The sequence below is a fragment of the Chelonia mydas genome, chromosome 19 (assembly GCF_015237465.2).
Source record: "Chelonia mydas isolate rCheMyd1 chromosome 19, rCheMyd1.pri.v2, whole genome shotgun sequence".
NCBI lineage: Eukaryota > Metazoa > Chordata > Testudines > Cheloniidae > Chelonia > Chelonia mydas.
In genome coordinates, this window is record NC_051259.2 from 6,582,884 (window position 1) to 6,609,406 (window position 26,523).

General features: G+C 55.0%; 1 protein-coding gene across 2 annotated transcripts in view; it reads right to left on the reverse strand.

The window, feature by feature from the left end:
* Nucleotides 1–547: 547 nt before the first annotated feature.
* The window catches only part of LCK (LCK proto-oncogene, Src family tyrosine kinase), a 31,055-nt gene continuing 5,079 nt past the window's right edge, over nucleotides 548–26,523 (reverse strand). For both annotated transcript variants that reach the window (XM_037881791.2, XM_037881792.2), the window contains exons 2-13: nucleotides 17,911–18,017; nucleotides 17,439–17,520; nucleotides 16,234–16,324; nucleotides 15,634–15,732; nucleotides 15,239–15,342; nucleotides 14,399–14,548; nucleotides 13,777–13,929; nucleotides 9,471–9,650; nucleotides 6,429–6,505; nucleotides 5,625–5,778; nucleotides 2,659–2,790; nucleotides 548–2,407 (exon numbers count right to left, since the gene is read on the reverse strand). In XM_037881791.2, the coding sequence (XP_037737719.1) occupies nucleotides 2,205–2,407; nucleotides 2,659–2,790; nucleotides 5,625–5,778; nucleotides 6,429–6,505; nucleotides 9,471–9,650; nucleotides 13,777–13,929; nucleotides 14,399–14,548; nucleotides 15,239–15,342; nucleotides 15,634–15,732; nucleotides 16,234–16,324; nucleotides 17,439–17,520; nucleotides 17,911–18,012 (1,527 nt within the window). In that variant the 5' untranslated portion in view covers nucleotides 18,013–18,017 and the 3' untranslated portion in view covers nucleotides 548–2,204. The remainder of the gene's footprint in view (nucleotides 2,408–2,658; nucleotides 2,791–5,624; nucleotides 5,779–6,428; nucleotides 6,506–9,470; nucleotides 9,651–13,776; nucleotides 13,930–14,398; nucleotides 14,549–15,238; nucleotides 15,343–15,633; nucleotides 15,733–16,233; nucleotides 16,325–17,438; nucleotides 17,521–17,910; nucleotides 18,018–26,523) is intronic.

A 26,523-nucleotide genomic window follows, 5' to 3' on the forward strand; every position in this document is an offset into this window, starting at 1 on the left:
GGTAACTTACACCTCTGGGCAATACACTGGGCATAGCCTCTAAAGAGAAAGCAAAGCACAGGTGCTGTCCTTCTAGGCAGACCGGCTTGCTGGGAATTTGACATGGTAAACCAGGGGACCGTGTAGCATTAAAATCCCTGGGTAGGAAGGAGTGAGGCACGGCTCTCCACCCAAGAGACAAGACAACTGGGAGCTGGAAGCCTAACGTGGACCATGAATGGGGACTACTGGTGCAGCTATCCTGAAACTGTGACACCAGTTCAGGAGCTAAGTATGTCTCTGCTGAGCCCACTGCTGACCCACAGCTGGTGCCAAGTGCACCCCTTGACCCCTGAGAAATGCTGCCTCAGATCCCCCTCCTCACCAAGTGCCCTGACCTCCTATTGGGCCTGGCTTAGGGCCCAATCCTGCAAGTTCCCTGTTGGGCTTCCCCTGTGAGGTTCTGAGAAGGAGAGCCAGTAGCCCACCCTCAGCTCTGTATACACACAATGCCAAGTTAGGATGAGCAGCTCCCCTCCCCACCCCCACTAGAGTAGAGGAAGCAGGCTCCATTTCAAAGGTGTTTATTTACTGAAAATCAAAGAGCAACATAAGACAGGGCTTTAAAGTACAATGGGAAATAAAAGAGTCCTGCACGGGCTGGTTATTCAGGGTGGCTCGTTCCTAAAACAGGGAGTTAGGAGGGTTGCTCTCAAATAAGCCTTTTGTGAGACTATGCAGAACCCCTGATGGTAGGGATGGGTCCAGACTAGAGCCAATACCTGCCAGGTCAAATTCTGAGCCCACTTTTGGATCTAAATGTTGTGGTTTGAACCTGTCTCTATCGACTTTCCAGGACACTAATGTCACATTCAACAGTGCAGAGAAACCAGAAGAGCTTTTGCCTCTGCAGCTCCTGCCAGTTGAAACAGCCTTCTGCATCTCTCCACACCTCTGTGACTCACCAGGTCCCTTGCAGTCTGGGCTGAAATCCTCTCCTTTTCCTCCTGTGTGGTCATTCCTCTCTCCCTTTGCTAAAATGTTTGAACTGGGTGACTGCATTACCAAACTTTCTAAACGGTTCTGGGACCCATTGTGTGCGACAGGCACTGGTCAGAGATCAGCCGTGTGGTTTCAGAGTGAAAATGAGCAAGCGAGCAGGGCAGAGAGTGGCTGCTTCACGGGCACTGGGACAAATAGACCTGGGCAGTGGTGTCCCAGAGACAGCCTGGCTCTGGTGTGAAGAGGTTTTTGCCTCTGTTACATTGCACAAGGGGGCCCTGCGTCCCCTTGGAGCAGCTGTGGCGAACGCAGCAATTTGTGTGCCTTGATCACAGCCCTGTGCATGAACTGTTCTGTCACAAGGCTGGCAGAACCCCTTGGCACGGATACACCATCCATCTTCACTGGGGAAAGAAAACGCACCAGGGAAATCCTGCATTGGGAACCCATGGGTAGGGATGGCCGGGACATGAGGTGCTCCACATTGCAGCTCTCCGAGCCTCTCATGCTGGAAGATCAGTGCTGATAAGGGGTTCTTTGGGTCCAGTGCAATTTGTGGTGGGTTCTGAGCGTTACCCGTAGCCTGGGGCTGCAAGAGAACTTGGCTTCTGCATCGTACTGGGCCAAAACGAGGATTTTAGTTGCCAGAGATATGGGTCTGAATGTTTACAGTGCAGCTCTGTGTGTGTGCGCACTGCATGTCCGTGTGTGTCTGTACCGTGTGTGTACACACCTAAGCCTTTGTGTGCATCTGCACAGCTGAATATTTGTGTGTTTATGGCCCGGGTGCGCGCGCACACACACACACACACGCACACACATATCGGGTATGTGTGCATTGAGTGAGCCCATATACGGTGCGGTGGGCATACGTGTGTGCCCACGGTGTTTGTGTGGGTGCTCTAGCATGTGTGTGCCCGCACATGCAGCTCAGGTAGAAAACTCGCAGCCCTCTGGGTCACGCAGCTCTTTTGTCAGCACTCACAAAACACACATCACCTGTGCTCTGAGAATCAAGAAGAATCAGCTGCATGAGTGTGTGCTCCAGAAACACGTAAACACCTTCACTGTCATGAGGGGGAGAGACGAGTTTCTGCCAGGGTTAGGCTGTGATCCAAAGGCCTGGGCCTGAGCTGTGAGTCTCTGAGGAGCGAATGTACAGGGACCATTCCCCCCTGCACATCCCAAAGTGAGGACGCCGCCAACCCTGGCTCAGGGTCTCGTCACGGCTGCTGCTGGTACTGGCCCTCTGTGGCAGTGAAAAAGTCCTCAAGAACGCTCTTCATGTACTCAAAGGTGGGGCGCTCCTCTGGGCTCTCCTTCCAGCACTGCATCATCAGTCCATACAGCTCCTCTGGGCAGTTGTCGGGCTGAGGCATTCGGTAACCGCGCTCCAAATTCTGTATCACTTCTGGATTAGTCATCCCTGTGGTCACAACACACAGCGCTGAATTAGGAACCAGCCAAGTCAGGGTGCAATTTACATACCACAGGGCTGGAAGCCCTTCCCCACTGCCGGTGATCCTGCACTCTTCCCTGCTGCACCTCTGACTGATCCAATCTGGGACTGGAGTAGCTGGGCGTGTCCCTGAGACAGTGAGGGACCTACTATTTTTCCAACTTTATGCACAGTGTACGTACACACACACACACACACACACACTGTGAAGTCCTGACCTGGATAAGGGATCCGGCCGTAGGTGACAATCTCAGTCAGGAGGATTCCAAATGACCAAACATCAGACTTGATGGTGAACGTCCCATAATTAATGGCTTCTGGTGCTGTCCACTTAATGGGGAACTTGGCTCCTGAAATACGAAAGGGGATTTAAAAAATAAAAGGTTAAGGCTGACCTGGGACCTTCCCTACCTGCCCTCATCACTTACACCTTCTCCCGTTGCTTAGACTCATCCCCTTCCTTCCCCATCACTGCCCATCTCAGAGATGTATCAGCACACTCAATGTCTTTTGGGAGCCTCCCGATTCCCTGGGCAGCCCATGCTCGGGGGAGCAATTGGGAGAGTGGTTGGTTGTTGTTTCAATTCCCATCCCCACTCAGCCTGCTGGGGCTGGAAACACAGAATCCCCAGATCCAACACCCCCAGCCACCCCTGGAAAATCTCTCACAATATTCATAGGAATCAAAGACCCCCCGCAAAAGGCCCCTAACTGGATTCTACACTGGCACTGTCCAAGGTTTTATTATTTGGAAGCACCGTTCTCATTTGTCCAGACTGCAAGGTTATTGGCAGTTTTATCCATTTCTACAGAAGCCACCATTCCAGCCATCAGTAAAGAAAAGCTTTAATCCAGGGGATGCCTGAGCAGTGCGCTTGTCAAGGTGTTATGCCGGGTTTTTAGCTTGCAGACAACTAACTACAAGCTAACTAGCTATAGATCCCTGCACTGTTCCATCAGGCTGGCTGACTCATTCCACGCTCCCAGCTTTCTACACTGGGCTCGCGCCAGGGTTTGTGACCCACACACTCACTACTGTAAGAGCCAATCCAGAACCAGCGATGGTCCCAAGCTGGAAGGAGAAACTGAGAGGCCTAAAGGCCACAGGAAACCCGTGGAGACTGATTTTGTAACTAAGTGAAACAAACTGAAAGACACGCTCTTCTTCTCTGTGCAAAGTGTAAAGGTGTGGCCCCGAGCCAGCGCGAAAGCTGTGCCTATCCTCGGAGAAAGGAAGGAGGAGGTGGAAAGAGGGTCATGTCTGAGCCAATGAATCACACAAGGACCCAGGGTATAAAAACCTGCTTTGGCACTGAGAAAGATGCCCTAGACACATCTCACAGGCTGCTGATGTGCAGACTTGGGCGTCATCTGCACATCTCATCAGGGCCCCAGAGTTACTGAAACTGACCTGAGCAATGGAGCCAGTGCGGGGGTCCCCGCCCAACCCTAGAACAGATGCCAACACTGGCCTTTTAGTGCTGGCTGTTCCTGCATGAGCCACCAGAGAGGGCTCTAATCCTACAGGACTGATGTGAGTTACAGGGCAATCAATGTCTGGAGGAGCAGCCCCTCCGCTCTAGAGAGGTTATAAATGTTTTCCCCTGCTGCTCTCGCTGGCTTGGGAGGGCAGGGGGCAGCCAGGCTGTTCTCTCCATGTGTGTCTAGGTCCCTTACTGAAGAAAACAGTCGTGACCCCATAACCTGTAAAGATCCTGCTCTCACACTGGGAGGGGCTGCCTCTAGCCCTCTAACCCCTCTCCCCCATGCCCCACAGAGCTCCTCACACCCCATCCCACATGAGGAGGGGCTGTGTCCAGACCTCAAACCCCCTCTGCTCCCTGCTGAGCTCCCCCCGCAGCCTACCATGAGTGGGGGGTTGTCTCTGCACCCCTGAATCCCTTTCCCTCGCACTTCAGTTATACCAGAACATTTGAGCAGAGCCTCCTGCCCATCCTGGCCAGTGCGAGGTCTCAGCCCTGCTCCCGGATCTGGGAGACGCCAGCCTGTTTCTACCAGAGATGTTCTCTGGCGCACAATGCTCGGAGCATCCAGCTGAGGCAGCTCCGGGTCCCAGCTCACCTCTGCAGGACCCACCCCCCAGGCCCAGCTCAGGCTGCAGCATCCTGTGCGGCTCGGGCTCACCAAGAGCTGCAAAGAGCTCAGATACACAGGGGCGACAGGTTGCTTGTGGTGGGCTCCCACTTCCTCGCTGGGCTGGGATGTTACTGCGAGGCTGTGGGTGTCTATATTCAGCCTGCTGCTGGTCTCCCCCCTGCAGGAGGAGAGACGCCGAGAGATGTGTCAGGCCGGCATCCTGCCACGAGCTAGAGTTTCCAATGCTACATGGGCGGGTGGCGGGGGAAGAGGTTCACTGCAGCTCACCCTCTGTGCAAGACATTCACGAGCAGTGATCAGTGCCTTGGCCGGTAACCTCATGCATCCCTCAAACACTTTCACAGCAGAGGAGCCCAACCTAGAGCCGCACAGTCTCACTGAAATGCAGCCGCCCAGGAGGTGGAGGGTAGTCATGTGGAGCAAAACCCTGACTCGCAAGAAGTGCCCTGGGGTCTTTAATATCCATGCAGAGAAGAGGATTTCTAGATTCCCCCCTCCCCGATGACCCACCCAGGGTAAACGGCATGAAATCCTATTGCTGTCAATGGTAGATATTAGTCAGCTCTAGAGGGGTTTGAACTCACGGCTGCAGAAGCCTGTTTCAAACCTGCCCACCAGTGAATGCTCCTGTTTAGGAGGAGCTGGGGGGATTCCCCCATCCCTCCAGCTCGTCCAGATCCTCCTCCCAATCCTGCTCCCCCAAGGCAGAACCAGGGCGATCAGGGAGGTGTGAAATCCACCCCGCTCCTCTGATCAGCCAGCAGAGGAGCGGTGCTGCAGGAGGGGGAAGACAGCAGCAGCTAGGGGCTCCATGGGGGCAGGAGACCCCCCTAAACTGGAACTGGAGGATCAGATTGAGAGAGAAGCTGGGGCAATTGTCCCTGCCACCTTTCACTGGGCACATCAAACACAACACCGCTGCCCTGCTGCAAGGGCCCATTCCAGCCTTGGGAGCTCTGCCCCCCTGCTGTCACGGCCCACACCTGCCCAGGGAACCCCACCACCCTGCTTCCCAGAGAGGGGCACCCCAGCTGGCAGGGTGGAGCGGGGGAGGTGGCGGACGCACCCTCCCGGGCTGTGTACTCATTGTCCTCGATGAGCCGAGCCAGCCCGAAGTCAGCGATCTTACAGCAGAGGGTCTCTGACACCAGGATGTTGGCAGCTCGCAGGTCGCGGTGGATGTAATTCTTCTCCTCAATGAAGGCCATTCCCTCTGCGATCTGGGGAGGTGGGGCACAGAGGGGCCGTTACACATGGCAGGGGAGACTGAGGCTCTGCTCCTGCAATCTCAGTTCCACCCCCCCTGGTTGCTCGGGCCTCAGCTAGTCAAGCATCTCCTGCAGATCTCAGGGCTGGGGGCCATGTGGTGGCGGGTGTGGGGGGCAGAGGAGAAGGAACGACACAGAGGGGAAATTCCTTCTCCGCTGGATATGGGGGGTGGGGGGCTTACTGACAGTAAACATGACGGAGTGATGGCTGCTGGGGCTAGCGCCGGGTGCAGGGCAGGCAGGTGCTGGACAAACTCCTTCCACCCCAATGCTGCCCATCCCTCTCGGTTCTGACCAGCAGCCCCCTGCTATTCCTGTCCTGCCCCCACCCCACAGCTCTGCCGATGCCCCTCAATCCCGACACACAGCCCCCGTCACTGTCCAGCCTCTCAGTCATGATGAAGTATGTCAAAATGTAGGGTTCTGGATGGATGGGCCCATCCATTCCCAGGGTATCAGGCTGAGACTCTCTCCCATCACTTGAGCACAAAGCCCTAGGGAACATTAACCCCCTGTGCCCTTGGAGACAGACTCTGCCAACTTGTTCCCAGCCCGGCATCATCCCTACCCAGTTCCCACCTCCTGACGCTCCCCCTCCTCACCTGCGCTGCCATATCCAGCAATTTGTTAATGGTGAGTCCGATTCCTTCAGGGGTCTTGAGAAAATCCACCAGGCTCCCTGCAACAGGACCAGCCCCAGTCAATGCCAGCCCTGCCCGGAGGGCAGCCCTCTTGGGAACCAGCTCGGCCACCCTCAGACCCAGCACCAGACAGTCTCCGTCCATCAGGGCAGGGCTTCTCAAAGGTGCGAGGCCTCCATTTGGCCTGGGTTGTGCAGACAGGGGCAGGGACTGATTTGCTAAAACACCACCTGGCCCAGTCGGATGAACAATGAGCCAGTGCAGGACCAGGCTGGGTTGAGTTCACGGGGTGGGGAAGGAGGTTATGGCTCCCTTTGCTGGTTTGTCATCATGTGATTTCCCTCTGAACCCATGAGCTTGCCCCATATAAACCCCTCCCCCCGCACTGCTCCACAATCAATTCACACACACAGGCAGCGGTGAGCTGGAGCCGGTTCGCACCGGTTCGCTAAAACCAGTTGTTAAATTTAGAAGCCCTTTGAGAACCGGTTGTTCCGCGAGGGAGAACCGGTTCTAAAAGGGCTTCTAAATTCAACCGGCCCAAAGTGGCGCCTTAGGTGCCGACTCCATGGGTGCTCCAGCCCTGGAGCACCCAAGGGGAAAATTTGGTGGGTGCAGAGCACCCACCGGCAGCTCCCCGCCCCACGCCCAGCCCACCTCCGCGCCCCGCTCTGCTTCTCTGCCCCGCCAGGCTTCCCGTGAATCAGCTGTCCGCGCGGGAAGCTGGGGGGGCTGAGAAGCAGGCGGTGGCTTCCCGCTCAGGCCCAGGGAGGCAGAGGTGAGCTGGGGGGGGCACAAGGAGGGCTGCCCGCGCTGCAGCAGGTAACCGGGGGGGGGGCACGCGCAGGGGAACCGCTCCCCACCCCAGCTCACCTCTGCCTCCCTCGGCCTGAGTGCGAAGCTGCCGCCTGCTTCTCAGCCCTCCCCGGCTTCCCGCCGAACAGGTGATTCGCGGGAAGCCGGGGGCCGGGGGGGAGGTGGAGAAGCAGAGTGGGGCGGTGGGTTCAGGGGAGGAGACGGAGGGGAGGTGAGCTGGGGCCGGGCGCAGGACGGGGAGCTGCCAGTGGGGTTTCTGCACCCACCAAATTTTCCCCGTGGGGGCTCCAGCCCCGGAGCACCCCCACAGTCGGCGCCTAAGGCGCCACTTTTGATGTGATCAGTGGGGGAGCGGCCACTCCCCCTGCTCCCCCCATAGCTACGCTCCCCTGCCCCTAGGAGCCAGAGGGACCTGCTGGATGCTTCCTGGGAGCTGCCCCAGGTAAGCACCGCCGGGACTCCCCACCTCACCCCCCGGCAGGTGCCTCTGGCTCTTAGGGGTGGGGTGGGCACCCACTACAGTGGCCCACAAGACCCTCCTGTCCGGTTCTGGGGGCAGACAGGGGAGGGGGGTGGATGGGGCAGGGGTCCTGAGGCGGGGGGCATCAAGGAACACGGGGGGGTGGATGTGGCAGGAGTCCCGGGGGGCGGGGGTGGGCAACGACCCCCTCGTGGGGTGAGGAGGGAACCAGTTGTTAAGATTTTGGCAGCTCATCACTGCACACAGACACCATGCAGTGTGAACCACCCCCATAACGACAGACCTGGGACCCTCTGAGAAACATTCCCCTAGGACCCCTATAAGCCCCCATCGTCCCATGGGAGGATCATACTGAGAAATCAACTCCTTGCAAACTTCTTGAGCAACATGACCCAAGTCTAGAAATAGACCTGAACAACCCTGGAGTTGGCTGGGTGGCCTGGGTCTCATCAGCTTTTCTGCTCAATAGCCAAACATAACAGACAGGCGTGTTTCCTCTGGCAGGGCCGCTGGCTCTCAGAGGAAGGGAGCGTGACTCTGCCATGGAGCCGGCGAGACAGAGAAGGGCCACGCTGAACCCTCTGGATGTGTCCCTTGTGACTCTTCCTTAGCAGCCCTCTGAACTGGACTCCTGCCTTCTATGACACTCTTGCCAGGAAGCTCACAGCTCTGCTGAAGCTTGGCACGGAGTGGAGGCAAACAGGAAAGGGAGAGCTGTCTGTAGGTCTCCGTCTCTCCCTATCCCATCCAGCCGGCCTCCCTCCTCCTCTGCCAGGATTAGTTTGTCCAGGTTCACTGTCACACCCTCTGGATAATGGAGGTCGTGACCCGAACCCACTGCTCTTGGCTCTCAGAGCAGGCAAAGGAAATGAAAGGCTGCGTGAGACAATATGCAGCGCCTGCCGGCAGGACTAGAATAGCCCTAGCGCCACGAGCCCAGGGTGGTTTCCTGTCTCATTAGTAATGAGACAGGGGAACGCCAGGCTCAGGGTCAGCTCTCCAAGGGAGTGGGGAGTTCAGATGGAGCCCAGTTCTAGGGGAAAAAGCAGGACAGGGCATTTAAGAGGCTTTGCAGTAACAGTGCCCCTCTTGGGGCCGCTTCCACCACGCAGCGCTCTGCAAACAACTAGCAGTTAAGCGCCAAACCCTGTCATCACTAGCTGACTGCCATCATCCCCATACTAAGGCTGGGGAAACTGAGGCACGGGGTGTTGGAGTGACTCACCCAAGGTCACACAGTGAGTAAGTGGCAGGGCTGGGAACAGAACCCAGGCGTCCTGGCTCCTGAGTCTGCTCTAACAGCTGGACCACACTTCTGCCCTATTCAGTCTCCCATTGGAGCAGCCTTTGGTGGGGGAGGGGGGGGGTCACTGGGAATCGAGCAAGAGCCGTAGGCACCTCGAAGCTGAGCACAAGCCTGGAGGAAGGGACGGAAGCCTCTGGATGAGCCTATAGGGCTTTACCGGCCTCCCCCAGGCCTCGTTCTCTGCTCTGGGCTCCCTGCCGGTTCTTGCTGCAGATGCTCCTCAGCTGAAGCTCTCTGCACAAAGCAGGAGGGTAGCAGGAGCTGCAGGGGTACCGGCTGGTGGATCTCCCCAAACTGACGGCAGCCCCTCAGCAGGCCGGGCTGGGCCTGGCTCCCCACCCTCCAAGGCTCCTGGGGAGTGCACGGCTAGGGATGGCAGGGCAGCTCCCGGCGGGCTCACCTTTCTCCATGTACTCCGTGATGATGTAGATGGGCTCCTGGGTCACCACGGCGTAGAGCCGCACCAGCTTGCGGTGCTGCAGGCTCTTCATGAGGTTGGCTTCTGCCAGGAAGGCGCTGGGGGACATGCTGCCCTGCTTCAGATTCTTAATGGCCACCTTGGTGTGACCGTTATAGTAACCTGCAGAGAGATGGGGCAGGGGGCAAGGAGGGAGAGAAGGCCCGTGTTACCGCAGTGAGTGGGGGGTCACGATCCTCCTGCCACTACACTGTCAGCCTGGGGCCCAGCCGGCACTGCTAGGAGGGAGCTCACAACAGCAGAGACTTGGGTCCAATCCATCCCTGGTGTGACTCCATTGACTTGCCCTCCCCCAAGGGAGCTCACACAGCAGGGGTCCCATACAGCAGTGAGTGGGGGGCGCTGGAGACACAAAGACCACTCAGCCCCTCCAGTCTATGCCCAGAGAGAGGAAACATCAGGTACAAAGCGACTGTTGCAGACGGAGCCCATAGGGCACCGTGCGTGGGAGTTACGCAGCTTCGTGATCAGCACTTACTCCCCTGGGGGGAATCTCTAGTCACATTTCAACCCAGGGGCAGGGGGGTTACTCATGGTTCTTGGTCAACAAGAGAGAGGAACCCGCGGTGGTCTGACCTTTGACACCCTGCCCTTCAGAGCCACAAGCTCCTGGACCGGGGTAGCTAGTGGGGTGCTGACCCCACCTCTCTCCCCCACCCCCGTTCCCAACAGCCATCTCCGGCGGGGCCCTCAGTCCTCACCCCCACCCTGCAAACCCCTCCTGGGCCAGGCTGCAGAAACGGAGCACACAGGGGCAGGGCAGCCCAGCAGGGCCCATGCCACTGTCTGACCCAACGGTCAAGGGGACGCAGAGTGGGGAGGGCCCGAGAGAGAGAGGAGCTTGTGCCCATTGCAATGGCAGGTTCAATCCATGCGTTATGGTGCTGCAACAGTACCCCCTGCCGCCCTGCACCATGGCAGCCCCCCCCATCCGGCCAGGGGAGAGGACGCCAGCCACAGCGGGAGCTGAAGAGCCTTGCAGGGTGTTCCTCGCTGGCACGGGGAGGGACAGACGAGCTCAGGCACCAGGCCCGCTCTAGGTGTCTGAAGGAAGCCCCTGCCGCAAGGTGCCAGGGTGAGACAGGAGACTGTGCCCTCCTGCTCTCCCTCCAGCTGCCACAGCACCGGGCGGTTTCACAATTTGCTCTTTTTGTTACAGCGCAGCTCAGAGACACAAGCCCTCGGAGCAGCAGCTGGTCCCGGATACCAGAGCGACAGCCACAACAAGGGCTTTTCTGATGCGCGTGATTCTTATCAGTGCGGTACAAAACTGCCAACAGCTCCTATGCCAGCCGGGGCTCCTCATGCCCAGAACGCAGAGCCAGGCCCTGGATGCACGCCCTCTCTGCACCCCGCCTGGGACCGGGCAGCCCAAACCCAAAGGAAGTTGGGTTCTCTGTCTGAGCACTGGGACCCAGGCCTGTCTCCACCAGCGCCTGGCATGAGGCCAGGGCGGGAGTGGAGTGGGAAGAGGCTGGAGAGACATTGAGCCTGATTGTCAGTTACTTGGTTGGGGCAGGAGTGGAAGGTGGGATAGAAGTGGCATTAAGACATCTTTGCGCTCCGCATATTCTGGGCAGTGCAGGGGTCTACCTGGCTCCTGGTGTAAGTTAGAGCAGCCTCTGGACTGCTCTAGCTTACGTTTTCCTTCCCTTTGGTCCCTGGGAAGCAGGTAATAGCTGCCGTGCAGTGTACTCCAGCCACGCCCTGATCCACCCTCTCTGCCAGGGGCTAGGTTAGGACCCTTATCCATCTCTATGCCAGCCGAGGGCTATTTCCACCCCCTTTTCACCAGGGCAGTACAAAAGGCCTCAGGGGAAGGTCTGTGAAGAGGAGGGGAGAGAAGCTAGGGAGTGCTGAGCAGATCCAGGGCCCACTCAGAGACTGAAGCCGGAACTCAGGTGCTTTGAGGTCCAGCTCCCACGTGGCTCTGTGCTGCCGTGTGCTGTCCTGGATTATTTGCCTGGCAGCCTTTGGACGCTGGATGAGAAATGCCCCCAGACAGCAAGCTCCACTGTCTGGGTAGTGCTGGCTGCTGTATACCTAGAAATGCCTTGGCCATGTTGAATTTCCCTTGAAAGCTGAAGTCCCTGGAGCACGACTGCCGTGGCTTTCCACTGGGGGCTGCAGCAATCGTAGTGGGGAGTGACGCCCTGGGATTGCTCCCACTGGAGTGTTAGCCAGACTGACCCCTGGGGTCATGCCCCCGGCATATACCTCCTGGAGTGCCAGCCACCCTGCATGCCACAGGAGCACCGAGGCCGACGGGCCCTTTTCGCTAGTGCAGCCTCGCGAGAGCCGAGCTTTGCAGCTGTGCACTGGGGCGGGGGTTGCAGGCGCTGGGCCAGAGCACCCGGGGCGAGAGAAGAAGGATGCAGGCCTGGCCTGCCTTGCTGGCCAGTGATAATGGCACCACCCCTCCCTTCCTCTTCTTGGCAGCCAGTGGGGCCGGGGTTAGGGGTGAGCCAAAAGTAAAGCAGCAGGCAGGGCAAGTAGAGAGTGTGGGGGGAACCCAGTCACATGGAGGGAACTGTGGCCACCTCCCTCCCTGGCACCAAAGGCCTGGTGATGGGCAGGGCCGGGTGAGACACGTCCCTCAGCAGGCCCTGTCTCCCCCTCCCTTTGCATCCCACGTGGGACGCAGCTGGGCCTCTGTCCAGTGCAGCCTCGTCTGTGAGTGAGAAGCCAAAGGAAAGGGGAACAGACACCTCGGCTGGGCCTGGGAGCCAGTCTCTGGGCAAGTCTCTGCTCCCTTGTACTGCTGAGCCCCAAGGTCTGTTTCTGCCTCTTTTCACCCTGGGCCAGCCCGTCGCCCTGGCGGGAGTGGGAAGAAACTGCACTGAGCTTGGGAGCTGGGCTCGTGAATCAGGGCTGGCTTTGTCCCTGGGAGGGACTGGCAGCCCCTATTTACCGTCAGGACAGGCACAGCCCCGGGTTGGGGGAAGGGACGGCTTCCCCCCCATCCTGGTCCCTTGCCCATGGGCCTCAACCTATCCCACAGGCCAGTTCAGTGGGGGGGGTCCAGCCCCACTGTTCCAATCCCGCTGCACCATGCCCAGGTGCAAATGACAGCATGAGGCACTGGTGAGCCACGCCAAACCGGGCAATTAGCCAGGGGCAAAGAGCCATCCGTCGGGAATGATGTTGGATCCCTACACACCCGGGCTGGAGTGTGTATCCAACCTAGGAGTATCCTCTTACCAGGCCCCTGAGCCTCCCATCCCCACACCATTCTATGCTGTGTAGGGCAGGAGTCCCCACTTCCATTAAACCCAGACACTCCTTCCAACCACAGCCCTGGCCCTGCCTGGCAGAGTCTGGCTAACCGTCCAGCACCCATCATCACTGCCCTGGCTGGGATCGCAAGCCTGCCCCTCCCCAGGGTCTTTGTTCTTGCACCCCCCAGAAGACAAAGTGCCCGAAGACGGTCCTGGAACAAGTCCTACCCCATCACCTCCTCTCCCTTCTCCCGCTGGCCACAGCCCCGGGGGGAACTTCCTCCCAGGATGCAGATACAAGGAGAGGAGCTGAGTCAGCAATCAGGTGCCCCGAGGAACCGCAACCACAGTGCCAGTCAGATACAGGCAAGAGTGACAGCGGAAGGCAAGGGGGCAGAGAGCCAAGCAGGGGGCCTCCCTTCCGGGCCCCTCCTCGGTATTGCTAAATATACTGTAATAAACCCAGGGCCACTAAGGAATGCCCCAGCTGTCACTATTCTGCACCCCTGGGCACCAGCAAGGATGGAACCCTGATCCCCCTGCACCAAAAGCACAGGCCTGCTCGAGCTGCAGGAGACTCTCCACTCCCTACTGGCAGTATAGGGCCTATGACTCACAACCGATGAGTTTTGTTTCCATCCGGCAAAGGGCAGCAGTGCTCATGCACATTAGTCAGTTACAGTATTAAACCCATCCCCTAAATGTAGCTGAGATCCATGTTTATTCACAATGTGACCTCATTGTTTGGAGGCTTGGGGTCCTGCTGTCCTCTTTGCCGCACCCCGTGACCCCTCCTCCAGCCCTTGGCTGAAGATGCCTGCAGGCAGCGTTTGGGAGCCTGTCAGGGCCATTCCTAAAAGCCAGCTGGAGAGGGATTCTGCACATAACCAGACATTCCCCTGGCCATGCCTGGGAGCTGAGCCCACCAGTGCCACTCCACACCCAGTGACTGGCCCGCCTGTCAGCGTCACCCACCTCTTGGCCCTTGTCATGGCTGCTGCTTTACTCACCCATCCAGACCTCTCCGAACTGCCCCGCTCCCAGCTTTTCCACCAGCTTGAGAGTCTCCCGAGGCACCTCCCATTCATCCTGCCACCAGGGCTTCTGCGGCTTCTGGTTCTGGCAGGGCTTGCCCAGGCGGGTGCATAGTCCATCTGTATTGCCTGCAGGGCGGGAAGCAGGGGAGGCAAATCAAGGGGTAAACATGAGCCCGCATGGAAGAGCAAAGGGGGGGCACGCAGGATGGGGTGAGGGAGTGCAGCCATGGCCAGGCACTACACGTGCTGCTCGTCCTGTCAGTGACTCGTGACCAGCTTTTGTGGATCGATTTGTCCAGAGCGAAAGCTCATTCGCCTTCACGAGAGGAGACGAAACACAACTCGGCCTCAGAGACAGACTGCACAGTTCCCCCTTCCCAGCCTCTCCCTGCAGGAGGCGCTGTGGGGTATAGGGTTTAGGCCCTGACTCTGGGGCAGTCCACAGCTCCTGGCACCCCAGCCTCTCCCTGCACGGGGGCCGAGAGCTGTTGGGTGTGTCCATGGGAGGTGGAACCACAGTGGTTCCCGCAGTGATAAGTGGAAGTTTCAGTGCCCACCCTCCCTTGACCCCTCCTCGCAGCGCCCGGGGCCTTACGTGTGTAATGCTCCACCAGCTCATGCAGGCTGCTGAAGGTGATGCGAGGGGAGATGTAGTACCCCCCATTGTCCATGTTCCGGATCTTGTAGTGCTTCACCATCTCGCCTTGGCTTTGGTCGAAGTCCCTCACTGAGAGGGAGAAGGAACCTAGCGAGGCCGACATGAAACAAGGAATGAGGCCGCTGCGGGCTTGGTCTCCTTTTCTCCCCTTGAAGACTCCTGCCCCACAGTTCCTGCTTCCCTGCCCACCCTCCCCTAGGGGACTCCCGGAGCAAACCTGGACCGTGCCAGGCACCGGCAGAGGTGCGCCAACATGCCGTAAGAGGTGGCTTCTCTTCAGGCCAATGCTGAGTCCACTGGAGAGATGCCAGGGAATGTTGGCCAATAAAAGGCCAAATCCTTCTCCCACGGCCGTCACCACAGCACCACAACTGGCACGAGACAGTCTTGAGCTCTGGGCTGTTTGTACCATCCCCATAGCCAGGGTAAGACAGTGCAGAATGGCAAGTATCTGCCCCTCTGCTTTATAACCTGAGCAGCTGAATGCCAGGAGGAGGGGAGCATCCCCACACACAGCCCAGGTGTGCAAACACGCACACACACCCATATAGGAAAAAGTGTGGTACAGTTGCGGGTTTGCTGGGAGGAAGCCCACTGCCAGAGGCCCAGCTGGCACTGTCAGGGCACTGCTATGGGGAAGCTCACGCTGACAGTAGCCTTAGTGGTACAATCAGGCTACTAAAGAATTGGATTGCCCGTAGAGAAGCAGGTGGAGTTAACATGGTGCTTTCAGAGCACCAGGCAGGCTCAGAGGTGCCAGACACGGCTGCAGGTTACCTTTGGTGGATTCGCTCTCCCGGATCAGGAAGGAGCCATGCGTGTTCCCGGAGGCCAGGAGCTGTCGCTCAGCGTCCTTCCTGCTGAGGTTTTTGAAGAACCAGCTGCATGGACCAAGACAGAGTTAGTGTCACGCAGGCTCGTGCTCCCCTACCCCGCTGCCCGCCCCCACGCCAGCAGAGACCCGACCAAAGATGCCTCGCTGTGCTCCCGAGGAGGACAGGAATCCGGGATCCATTGGGGCTCACGTTGCCCAGTCCCCTCCCCCCCAAGACCGGGGGCATGTTTCCTAGCGCTGCAGCCAGGCTCAGGGCAAATATGGCCAGAGCTGAGACTTCCCTCTGGGGGCATGGGCTGGGGGGAGAATATTGAACCCAGACGACACATCCACTCACGGTTCCGGCTCCAGGCTGTTCACCCTGGCGACGAAGTTATAAGGAATGTACCCTTCCTGGCCAGTGGTGAGCGATTGGGCCTTCCACCACTCCCCACTCCTGAAACGAGACCAGAAGACAGGCCAGCGTCAGCCCCCCAGTCCTGCTAAGGAGGGGCGTTTCCGCTGGCACAGCGGTCTTGGTAGAAAGAGGCCAGTGGGGCCTCAGACTGGCATGGGGAAGATGCTCCCAGCTGGCTGGGAAGGCGGCAGACTGCCTGGTGATGCTGGCTCATTTGAGGGTCGTCCCGCCCCCACTTCTTACCTTATTGTCCAATGGGCGCTTCCCTCTCACTTGTAGCTTATTGCTAGATGCAGCCACATCCCCTTCTCCCTCCCCGAGTCAGGAGTGCAGGGTGCTGAGGGCCCTGCCTGCCTCCAGATCTGGGGTCCCACCAGGAAACTGCAGGCAATCCCCTGGCCGCAGGACCCCTCCCAGGCAGGTGCTCGTCCAGCAGCACTGACCGACCCATGAGCCTGCAAGGCTGGCTGGAGAGAGCATGCTCCAAGTGGCTCTCCAATGCATGGCTTAGTGTGAGTGGGGAAAAGGCAACAGACTTACTCCTCCAGAAGTCGGAGCGTCTCCCCCTTCTGGAGCCCCAGGTCGCCATCGTGAGTTGGTTCATAGTCATACAAAACTACCACTAGTTTATCTGGAAAGAAAAGCAAGAGATCTCTTTAGAGGAGGCTGGACAGAGGCCAGGTGTATCAGGGGCCTGACAGTGACCTGTGGAGCCTTTCACCACCAGGATGCTAGTTTGGCCCCAGCTCCTGTCAATTAGCTATTGCCACCTGATGGCTGTTTGGGGGCTTACATGAAATGAGTTTGACAAGGCTCAACCCAGTGTCCAATGAGCGCTAATTGGAAGTCTGTGCAGAACGGTTGTAAAGGCTGGAGCCCGAGAGGTGGCCCCTCTGGGTCAGAGTGGAAGAAGCCTTTGGTTGGGGGCAGAACTGGGGGGAATTCAGAATTTCTGTCCTGTGGGAAATGCTGAAAATTGAAAATCGGGTTCTGCTCTGAACCAGGAGGAAAAGTTGAAATGCCCAGAATTTTCCCTCAAACAATATATTCCACAAATCTTTCATTTCAGCCCTAGGGAAGCGTTCCATTTTGGCACTGATCCTTTTTACTGTTACGTTTTATTCTATTACGAATGTGATCATTTCCCACAAAAAAAGTCGATGAAATGGACCCGTTCCCCGCGAAAGGGTTTGATTTTGTACAATCAGCGTTTGCCGACGGCGAACACATCCGCTGGAAGATTTTCAGCCTGCCCCAGGAGGGGGTAAAATTTGCACTGGGGCTGTGTGCACAAGAGAGGACTCCATGCCCCACGGGCCGTTGATCAGGCACTGTCCAAGAGCACTCAATTTAGATCCACACAAGCTAGAGGGAGCACTGAGAGGGGAAGAAAAGCAAAGAGAATGAGAGGGAGAGGAAGAGGACGGGCTCAGCTCTCCCCTGCACTGCGCCTTACATTGTCTATTACACCTGCTCAAAGTGGGAGTAAAAATTCTACCCTCCTTTTGCACGGAAGTGAGCGACGGCACAAGGTGCAGGGCAAGAGAGGGTCCGGCCCAACGTGTCTCTATGAATGGCAACAGGTGAGTTATTGGAAAGGCTTCACCTTTGGGAGCCACGTTGCAACCATGCACTTTCTGGGACTAACTCATTTGCACAGAACCCCCTAGTGACTCAGAGTCTGGGCAGCTTCCCCAGGACCGGAGACCCCTTTTCCCCTAGCGTTCTGGTCTGCAGGTACCAACCTTGCACAGGAGAGCAGGGCGGAGAAGGAATTTCATAGGACACCAAAGGATCACGCACCTCGGAGCCATTGTGTGTCAGCCTCTGGAGGGAAGAAAAGAGACCAGAGTGAAGGGGATTTCTCTGATTTTCTCTTCTAGAAGGAACTCCCACCCCCGCACCCAGTTTCTTCCAGTCTCCCCCTCACACTGTCCTCTCAGATTCACTTCCTCCCCAGCAAGGCGTTACCGAGGGCTTCCCCTTCCATCTTCCTGAGTGAGGAGTTTCTCTGTGCTTCGGGTTCACAGGGTCCTCCTTAGCTATACAAGACCGCAAATGCTCGGCACTGCGGAGCTGCTGCAAGTCTCAAATATGGCCTCAAGTATGGCCATTTCCTCCAGCAATGCCAGTCCAAAAGAGCATGATCCCTATGAAAGGCCCCCTCCCCCACCCCGATGCTGTGATGAGAGGCGAGCTCTCCCCCATCTCCCTCACCTGGCGTTTACTAGCCGGGTCTATGGGGTAATTGCAACGCTCACAGATGTCAATGTTCTCGATCCAGTCTTCGTCATAATCAGAACTGCAGCAACAGCCCATGGTCCCTGCAGGAGGAGGGGGACAAGAGCCAGAGGCTGTGAAAAGGGAGGGTCCAGGTCTTCATTCCTCACCCAGAGGGACCTGAACATCCAGGCACAAACCAAATGCAAACGGGCCCATCCCTGGAATGCAGGCGACAGTCTCCCCACAAGTAACAGGTCGGGTTGGAATCCAGTCTCCTCCCTGGTTCTAAAGGAGGCCTCAATCGCATCAGACCCCAGAGGGCAGGGAAGAACTAGGTGTTGGCTCCTCCATAGGCACAGGGCTCAGTTGTGGGGCTGAGGCATAGCATGGGGCCATCCCCGACCAGGGGGCATTTAAGGAGGAAATATGCCTCTGGACCTCCCACCCCTTTCTAGGTTGATGTGTGGTCTTCAGATGTCACTCAGTGCTTAAGGTACTTGCAATAGCTCTCCTACGCATAACAACAAAAGCTTCCCAGTGCCGCACCCAGCCTCTCTTTCTGGGACGTTCAGCCCTTAAAGGCACAGGCCACTTCCGACACCACAATATGTCGCCCCCCCCCCACCGCGAGGAGCAGTCTCTCAAGCTCTCCAGAGCATGACTGTGACCAGCCCTCCTGCAGGATGTGCAAAGGGCTGGGAGAGTCTGTACATGAGAGACAGCTCCCATCATGGCTGGGGAATTAAACCCAGGACCTCCAAAGCTAAAAGCATGAGTCTTTGCAGCTTGAGCTAAAGAGACAACCTCTACAGCAGGTGGCTGCATGGACTCTCAGCCTCTGTGCATCGAGCACAGAGGGGGACAGCATTGAGAGGTGGGTTACATGCATGCCCCATACCCTCACACACAGTAATTAGCTCCATCTGTCTGAAGAGTGGAGGGGAGTTAATCAATGGTAATATCCTCTTACATTTCAACTGCACGTCCCATCCCAAGCAAGGCAAAGTGCTTTACAGACTTCACAGCTTGAGATGTTAACTGCTTATTCACTTCTTCACTTGCCACCGCAGAAACGCAGCCATCTCTGGGATGGAACGCAGCCGCCATTTATCAGACCACAGCAACATTGCACAAGAGTTTGGGACAGGAGTGATGGAGCTGGGATTGCAAAGGGAATTGAGGGAGGCCGAACGTAATGATCCACGCTAGAATCTGGCCAGGACATTGGGAGAAACATCCCTGATCATGCAGTCAACACGATTGACTCTTTAATTACCCTAAGCAAGCAGGTCATTGGTGTTATGCCTAAATACAGCACAACAGGGCCCTTAACGCTGCGCCAAGCCATGGGCTCAAAGGTGAACAGACTCAGCCTCCTAAAGCACCAGGGTCATTTTCGGTCCCCCTCCAGGTGCTGACCTAGCTTAACCCTGCATAGCCGTGGAGATCGCACAGAAATCACACCCCCAAGGGGCGCAGCTGCAGATTAGCCCCCAGTAACTGTCTGCCATTCAAGGATCGATGCTGATACAGAGAGCAGTTTATGAACTCCGGCCATTCAGCCCTTGAGAAGCCCATTCCCCATAGAGGAAGACGACCTGGGAAGACAGAGCAAGACAAGCTGCCCCAGCCAGCAGAACCAGCTAAAGTCCCCAACCTTGGGAATTTGCATCTTCATCCCCTCTCTCAGGGGCCTGATCCTTGCATGCTACTCTCATCGGCGTCCCTGCAGAGCACAGACAATACACAGGCCTGGTGTGAGCTTCACATTCTCTCTGCTGGGGTGACCCCGCTGCTTCATTCGCTCCCATTTCCAGCTTCCCCATCCGCTATGGACGGACGAGACTTACTAGCGGGGGCGTTGCTTGTTCCCAGGCTGTACTCCAAGTCCTTCTGCCCTTTGGGACAAGTTTTCAGCCAAGGCCACGACTTTTGGATGGCTCCTTTTTTTCAGGAGCCCAACTTGAGACCCCGGCGGCGTGATTTTCAGAGGTGCAGAGCACCCACCACTCTCAACGGTTTCAACTCGCATGACCAGTTCCCCGTCATACGGAATCAGCCAAACGGGCAGAATCGCCCCAGCAAACAGACTAACCTGGGCCCGGCGTTTGAGACCACAAACGCTGAAGTGCTCCTGTACTGGCATGCCCAGGAGTGTGGGTGGCACATACATACAAACATGTGGCACGCGCAAAACACCAGGCGGGGGTGTCAGGGACGGGCTGGCAAATGTGGGCCTTGCCAGCGGAAAGCCCCCTTTTCGCATTAGCCGCACAACCACCTGGAAAGCATAGCCCTCCCACAAACGCTGAGCACAGCATAAATCAGGGTGGGGAATCAGTGAGTCAGTCTGGAAAGGTTAGCCCACAGCCACGGAAAAGCCTGGCTTAGGGCATCTCCCTCCTCTGCCTCCCTCGCCATCGGTCTGCCCCGCACAGCACCGAGCAGCCCCAACTCCCTTTGAAATCTGTGAAGGGTGAGAGAGCCCCGAACTCACAGGCGCTGGGCCCTAGTGATTTGGTGCTGAGGGGCCTTGCCTGTCTCTGAGGCTTTACATTTAATTGTGACGGTGTCAGGTCCTGGAGAAACGCGGAAGCTAAGATGAGAGGTGGCTCTTTTAATAGCAACTGTCGGCTTCATTCATTTCAGGTGGTCGTGTAATGGGTGCTGCAGGGGGAGAGCCCCGCGGCATACAGCTCTTCCATGCCTGCAACGGCCTGGTAATGTTCTCTGGCGATAGGGAACGATGGCCCAGAGAAACTAAGTGACTTGCCAGAGGTCACACAGGGCATCTGTGGCAGAGCAGGGAATCAAATCTGTGTCTCCCTAGTCCTAAGTTAGTACCCTAACCACGAGAGCCGCCTTTCTCTCTCAGTGCTTGCGCCTTGTGGGACCATTTGCACCTTGCATATAACTTTGTCTCTAGTGATATGAGAACCTCTCCTCTTGCCCCCCGGAACAGCCTGCCTGTATCTCACCAGCTCATCAACTCACCATATGTTTTCCATTCCTCCTCTGAACACATATCGTTTAGCCCTGGCTCCTGCGCCTTGATTTCCTTCTCCCTCTGCTTTAATTTGAAAAGGACAAAGGCCTCTTAAAGCTAGTCAGGGTATGTCTACACTGCCCACATTACAGCACGACCGCAGCGCTGTGACGTGGGCAGCGTCGACGCGCTTTATCGCCGGGGGGAGAGCTCTCCCAGCGATAAAACCCCCCCACCCCAGACGAGCGGGGGCAGCTTTATCACCGGGAGTGCGTCTCCCAGCGATACAGCGCTGTCTCTACCGGTGCTTTTCAGCGCTAAGGGCTTGGCCACGCTGGCTCTTAAAGCATGACAACTTTCTTGCTCAGGGGTGTGAAAAAACATCCCCCCGAGCGCTGCAAGTTTCAGCACTGTAAAGCGCCAGTGTAGACCGTGCCCCAGCGCTGGGAGCTATTCCCCTCCTGGAGGTGGTTTTTTTTATCTCCCAGCGCTGGTGCTGCGACTACACAAGCCACGTTAAAGCGGCAGTGGTTTAATGTTGCCAGTGAATATGTGCCCTAAAACTTTTGTCGCTCGGGGGGGTGTTTTTTCCACGCCCCCGAATGACAAAAGTTTTAGCGCTGAAAGTGGCAGTGTAGACACAGCCATAGCTTGTGAGAATGAGTTCACAGCAGTAGCAGGTAAGACACCAGCCCCTGAGCCCCCCCGACATTTGGTACAGTGTGAAACACACAAAGGGAACAAGCTGAGAAGCTTGATTCTCCACATCTACCAATGTGATCTATGCCATCATGTGCAGGCAATGCCCCTCTGCCATGTACATTGGCCAAACCGGACAGTCTCTACGCAAAAGAATAAATGGACACAAATCAGACGTCAAGATTTGTAACATTCAAAAACCAGTAGGAGAGCACTTCAATCTCCCTGGACACTCAATAACAGACTTAAAAATGGCCTGTCTTCAACAAAAAAAACTTCAGAAACAGGCTCCAACGAGAAACTGCAGAACTGGAATTAATTTGCAAACTGGACACCATCAAATTAGGCCTGAATAAAGACTGGGAGTGGATGGGTCACTACAAAAAGTAATTTTCCCTCTGCTAATACTCGCACCCTCTTGTCAACCGTTGGAAATGGCCGACGTCCACCTTGATTGCACTGGCCTCGTTAGCACTACAAAAATAATTTTCCCACTCTTGATATTCGCCCCTTTTTGTCAACTGTTGAGAATAGGCCACTTTCACCTTAATTGAATTGGCCTCGTTTAGCACTGACCCCCCAATTGGTAAGGCAACTCCCATCTTTTCATGTGCTGTATATATATATATATACTGCTTACTGTATTTTTCACTCCATGCATTTGATGAAGTGGGTTTTAGCCCACAAAAGCTTCTGCTGAAATAAATGTGTTAGTCTCTAAGGTGCCACAAGGACTCCTCATTGTTTTTTCAGTCAAACTGGTTTCACACCAGCATAGTTGGGGATTGGTCCTGCTTTGAGCAGGGGGTTCTGACTAGATGACCTCCTGAGGTCCCTTCCAACCCTGATATTCTATGATTCTATGATTCTATAGTTCCTTCTATTTGCATCATCCGGGATGAAAAACCAGGCCCAAAGAATTATTTTCTCTTGAGCATGTTTCATCTCTACTAATCTTAGACTTTACTTGTAACAGCAGTGGGGGGAAAGTGGTTAGACTGAAATGTGGCTTTTGACATTGAGAGTTTCCCTTTAACTTCACGCTGGCATTATTTAAGTTGGCAAAGGATTTAGGGCTGGAGCAGACGGGCAGGCACTTCAGCCGGAGTAGCGCCACTGACAGCCAATTTCAATATTGTCAATCGCGAGTGTTCCAAAATCATGAATTGGGCTGCTAAATAGCATGAGATTTGCTTCAAATCATGTGGTTTTTCTCTTTGCCTTTTGGGTTTCTGAGCCTTTTGGGATTTTTTTCTGCAACCATGAGAACTAGAAACTTACCATTTTTGTTTGTTTGTTTTTAATGAAACCTGAGATCCTCATGTCATATCAGGATTTCCCAACCTGGGACTTTAAGAACACTAAATATCACGTGAGTCGAGATAAAATTGTAGGGGTTGGCCACATTGCAATTGACACCAGCTGAGGCTCTGACCTGTGAACTGGTTTTTCTCAGGCTAGACTCTGGGTCCCTGTGTGTTCGGAACAATTTGTCAAAAATGGTCACTTACGTTGGAAGCTTCCTTTCTTGGGAACCCAACTGGAGACACCTGGGGCCAGATATTCAGCACCCACAACTGGAATGACGTCAATGGGAGCTGAGTGTACTCAACACCACGACCCAGGTGTCTCCGGCTGGGGTACTCACAATCAGAGGCTGCTTTTGAAAATGCTAACCTTGATCTGTTATCAGCGAGTGCGTCTGTTCTAAAACAAAGTGGTGCAGCTGGTGTGCGTAGCTCATTTGTAATTGTTCTCCCCTCCCCTCCGTGCAGTCCCGTGCTAATGTCTGTTTAAGCAGGCAGCAGACAGGCACAAGGAGGTGGCTTTTCAAAGGCACAAACAACAGTTAAGCACCCAATGCTCAGCAACTTTCAATGGGACCCAGACGCCTACTTGTCTTTTGTGTTCTCAAAAATCTCCCCCCAACATACATAGGTGACAAGATGGGACACTGGCTGAAATGGGCTGAGCTGGCACGAAGAATTCTCTATCTCGGGCGCTTAGCTGGAGGGTCTTGCTCACATGCTCAGGGCCTAATTGATCATCATATTCAAGGTCAAGAAGGAATTTCGCCCGAGGTCAGATTGGCAGGGACCTTGGGGGTTTTTCATCTTCCTCTACAGCATAGGGTGCGGGATGCTTGCCAGGATTATCTGGATATATCTCACTTAACCAATTTCCTGCCACGGCGGATGCCTTGGGGATTGGTTCACCTTGGTCCCTCCTGTTCTCTGCCTGCGGCAGCCAGCAGCTTGGTCTCCTGAGGGCTGCAATACCTTGGGTGGGATTCTGGCGGCGGAGTGGCTATCTGGTGTTTAAAGGCCCATGATATACAGGAATAGAGAGAAGACAGTCTACTAGTGCCTCCCGGCCTGAAACTCTCTGACTATGGAAACTCCAGTTTTACAGCCCCAGTGTAACTGTGCTGCACAGAAGGGTAACAAGGTATAAAGGGGTAATTAGAACGGAAAAGAATAATTAATAAAACTAGGAAGCTCCTGTCTTGTCGGCCGGGGGCCCTACCCAAGGCCTATTGAAATTAACTGGAGTCTTTTCATTGACTTCATTGGAGATCAGACCACGGATGATGGGGAGCGTTCAACGCCCACCGGAATCCACGGGAAAGCAAGAGATTTTCCAAGCTGTCAGCTAAGTTCTACTAAATCAATAATGGAGGCAGAAATAAATATATTTTTTCCTCTCTTTTGGTTCTTTTCAAAGGGTTTGGTCCATTTTAAATTCTCCACGTTTGCTCTGTGGGGAGAAATGATCAAACTTGCCACTGAGCAAAGCCTCCTGCTTTTGTATAAATCACAAAATCATAGAAATGTCGGCCTGGAAGGGACCTCGAGAAATCATTTTACCAGCCCCCCTGTGCTGAGACAGGACCTAGTAAACCTAGACCAGGGATCGGCAACCTTTGGCACGCGGCCCGTCAGGGAAAGCCGCTGGCAGGCCGGGCCGGTTTGTTTACCTCCAGCGTCCGCAGGTTCAGCCGATCACAGGCCCCACTGATCGCGGTTTGTTCCAGGCCAATGGGGGCTGTGGGAAGCGGCGTGGGCTGAAGGATGCGCTGTCCACCACTTCCCACAGCCCCCATTGACCTAGAACGGTGAACCGCAGCCAGTGGGAGCTGCGATAGGCCAAACCTGTGGACACTGCAGGTAAACAAACCATCCCGGCCCGCCAGCGGATTTCCCTGATGGGCCACGTGCCAAAGGTTGCCGATCCCTGCCCTAGACCATCCGTGTTTGTCCAACCAGTTCTTAAAAACCTCCAATGATGGAGTTTCCACAACCTCTCTTGGAAGCCTATTCCAGAGCTTAACTACCCCTACAGTTAGAAAGTTTTTTCCTAATATCTAACCTAAATCTCCCTTGCTGCCAATTAAGCCCATAACTTCTTGTCCTACCTTCAGAACAATTGATCACCGTCCTCTTTGTAAAATATATCTGAAGACTGTTAGCAGATCCACCCTCAGTCTTCTTTTCTCAAGACGAAACATGCCTTTTTTTGACCTTTCCTTCTAAGTCAGATTTTCTTAACCTTTTGCCATTTTTGTTGCTCTCTTCCGGACTCTCTCCAATTTGTCCCCATCTTTCTAATGGTGTGGCACTGAGAATTTGACACAGTACTCCAGATGAGGCCCCCCCACTGCTGAGCGTAGCGGGACAATTACCTCCCATGTCTTACATACAACTCTTCCATTAATTCACACCCAGAATGATATTAGCCTTTTCCACAACCATATCGCATGGTTGATTTATATTCAGTTTGTGATTCACTATAACTCCCAGATCCTTTTCAGCCGTACTACCACCTAGCCTGTTATTCCCCATTTTGTCCCTGATTTTCCCTTCCGAAGTGAAGCTCTTTGCACTTGTTACTGTTGAATTTCATCTTGTTGATTTCAGGCCAGTTCTCCAATTTGTCAGGGTCGTTTTGAATGCTAATCCTGTCCTCCAAAGTGCTTGCAACTCCTCCCAGTTTGGTGTCATTTGCAGCTTTAATAATCATACTCCCTACTCCATTATCCAAACATTAATAAAAATATTGACTAGTACTGAACCTAGAACTGACCCATGTGGGACCCCGTAGATATGTCCTCCCAGTTTGACTATGGACCATTGATAACTATTCTTTGAGTATGGTCTTTCAATCAGTTGTGCAGCCACCTTATGTTTATTTTATCTAGTTTGCTTATGAGACTGTCATGTGGGACTGTGTCAAAAGCCTTACTAAAATCAAGATGGATCATGTCTATTGCTTCACCCCATCCACTAGGCCAGTAAGCCTGTCAAAGAAGGAAATTAGGTTGGTTTGGCCTGATTTGTTCTGGACAAATCCATGCTGGCTATTCCTTATTACTCTGTTATAACTCTGAGCACTTATGAATTGATTGTTTTAATAATTTGTTACAGTACCTTTCCATGTATCAAAGTTTGACTGACTGATCTATAATTCCCAGGTCCTCTATGTTCTCCTTTAAAAAGCTAGGTTCTATGTTTTCCCTTCTCCAGTCTTCTGGGACTTCACCTCTCCTCCAGGAGTTCACAAAGATAATGGCAAATGGTTCCAAGATCATTTCAGCTAGTTTGTTAAGTACCATAGGAGGAGTTTCATCAGGCCCTGCCGGCTTGAATACATCTAACTTATCTAAAGATTCTTTAACCTGTTTGTTACCTATTTTGGCTTGTGCTCCTTCCCCCTGGTTGTTAATATTAATTGTGTTGAGTCACCATTACACTTTTTAGTGAAGACCAAAGCAAAAGAGGCATTGAAAACCTCAGCCCAGCTATTAGATCTCCTTCCCCGCTAAGTAAAGGACCTACGCTTTTCTTCATCTTTCTCTTGCTCCCAATGTATTTATAAAATGTCTTCCTATTGCCTTTTATGTCCCTTGCTAGGTATAAGTCATT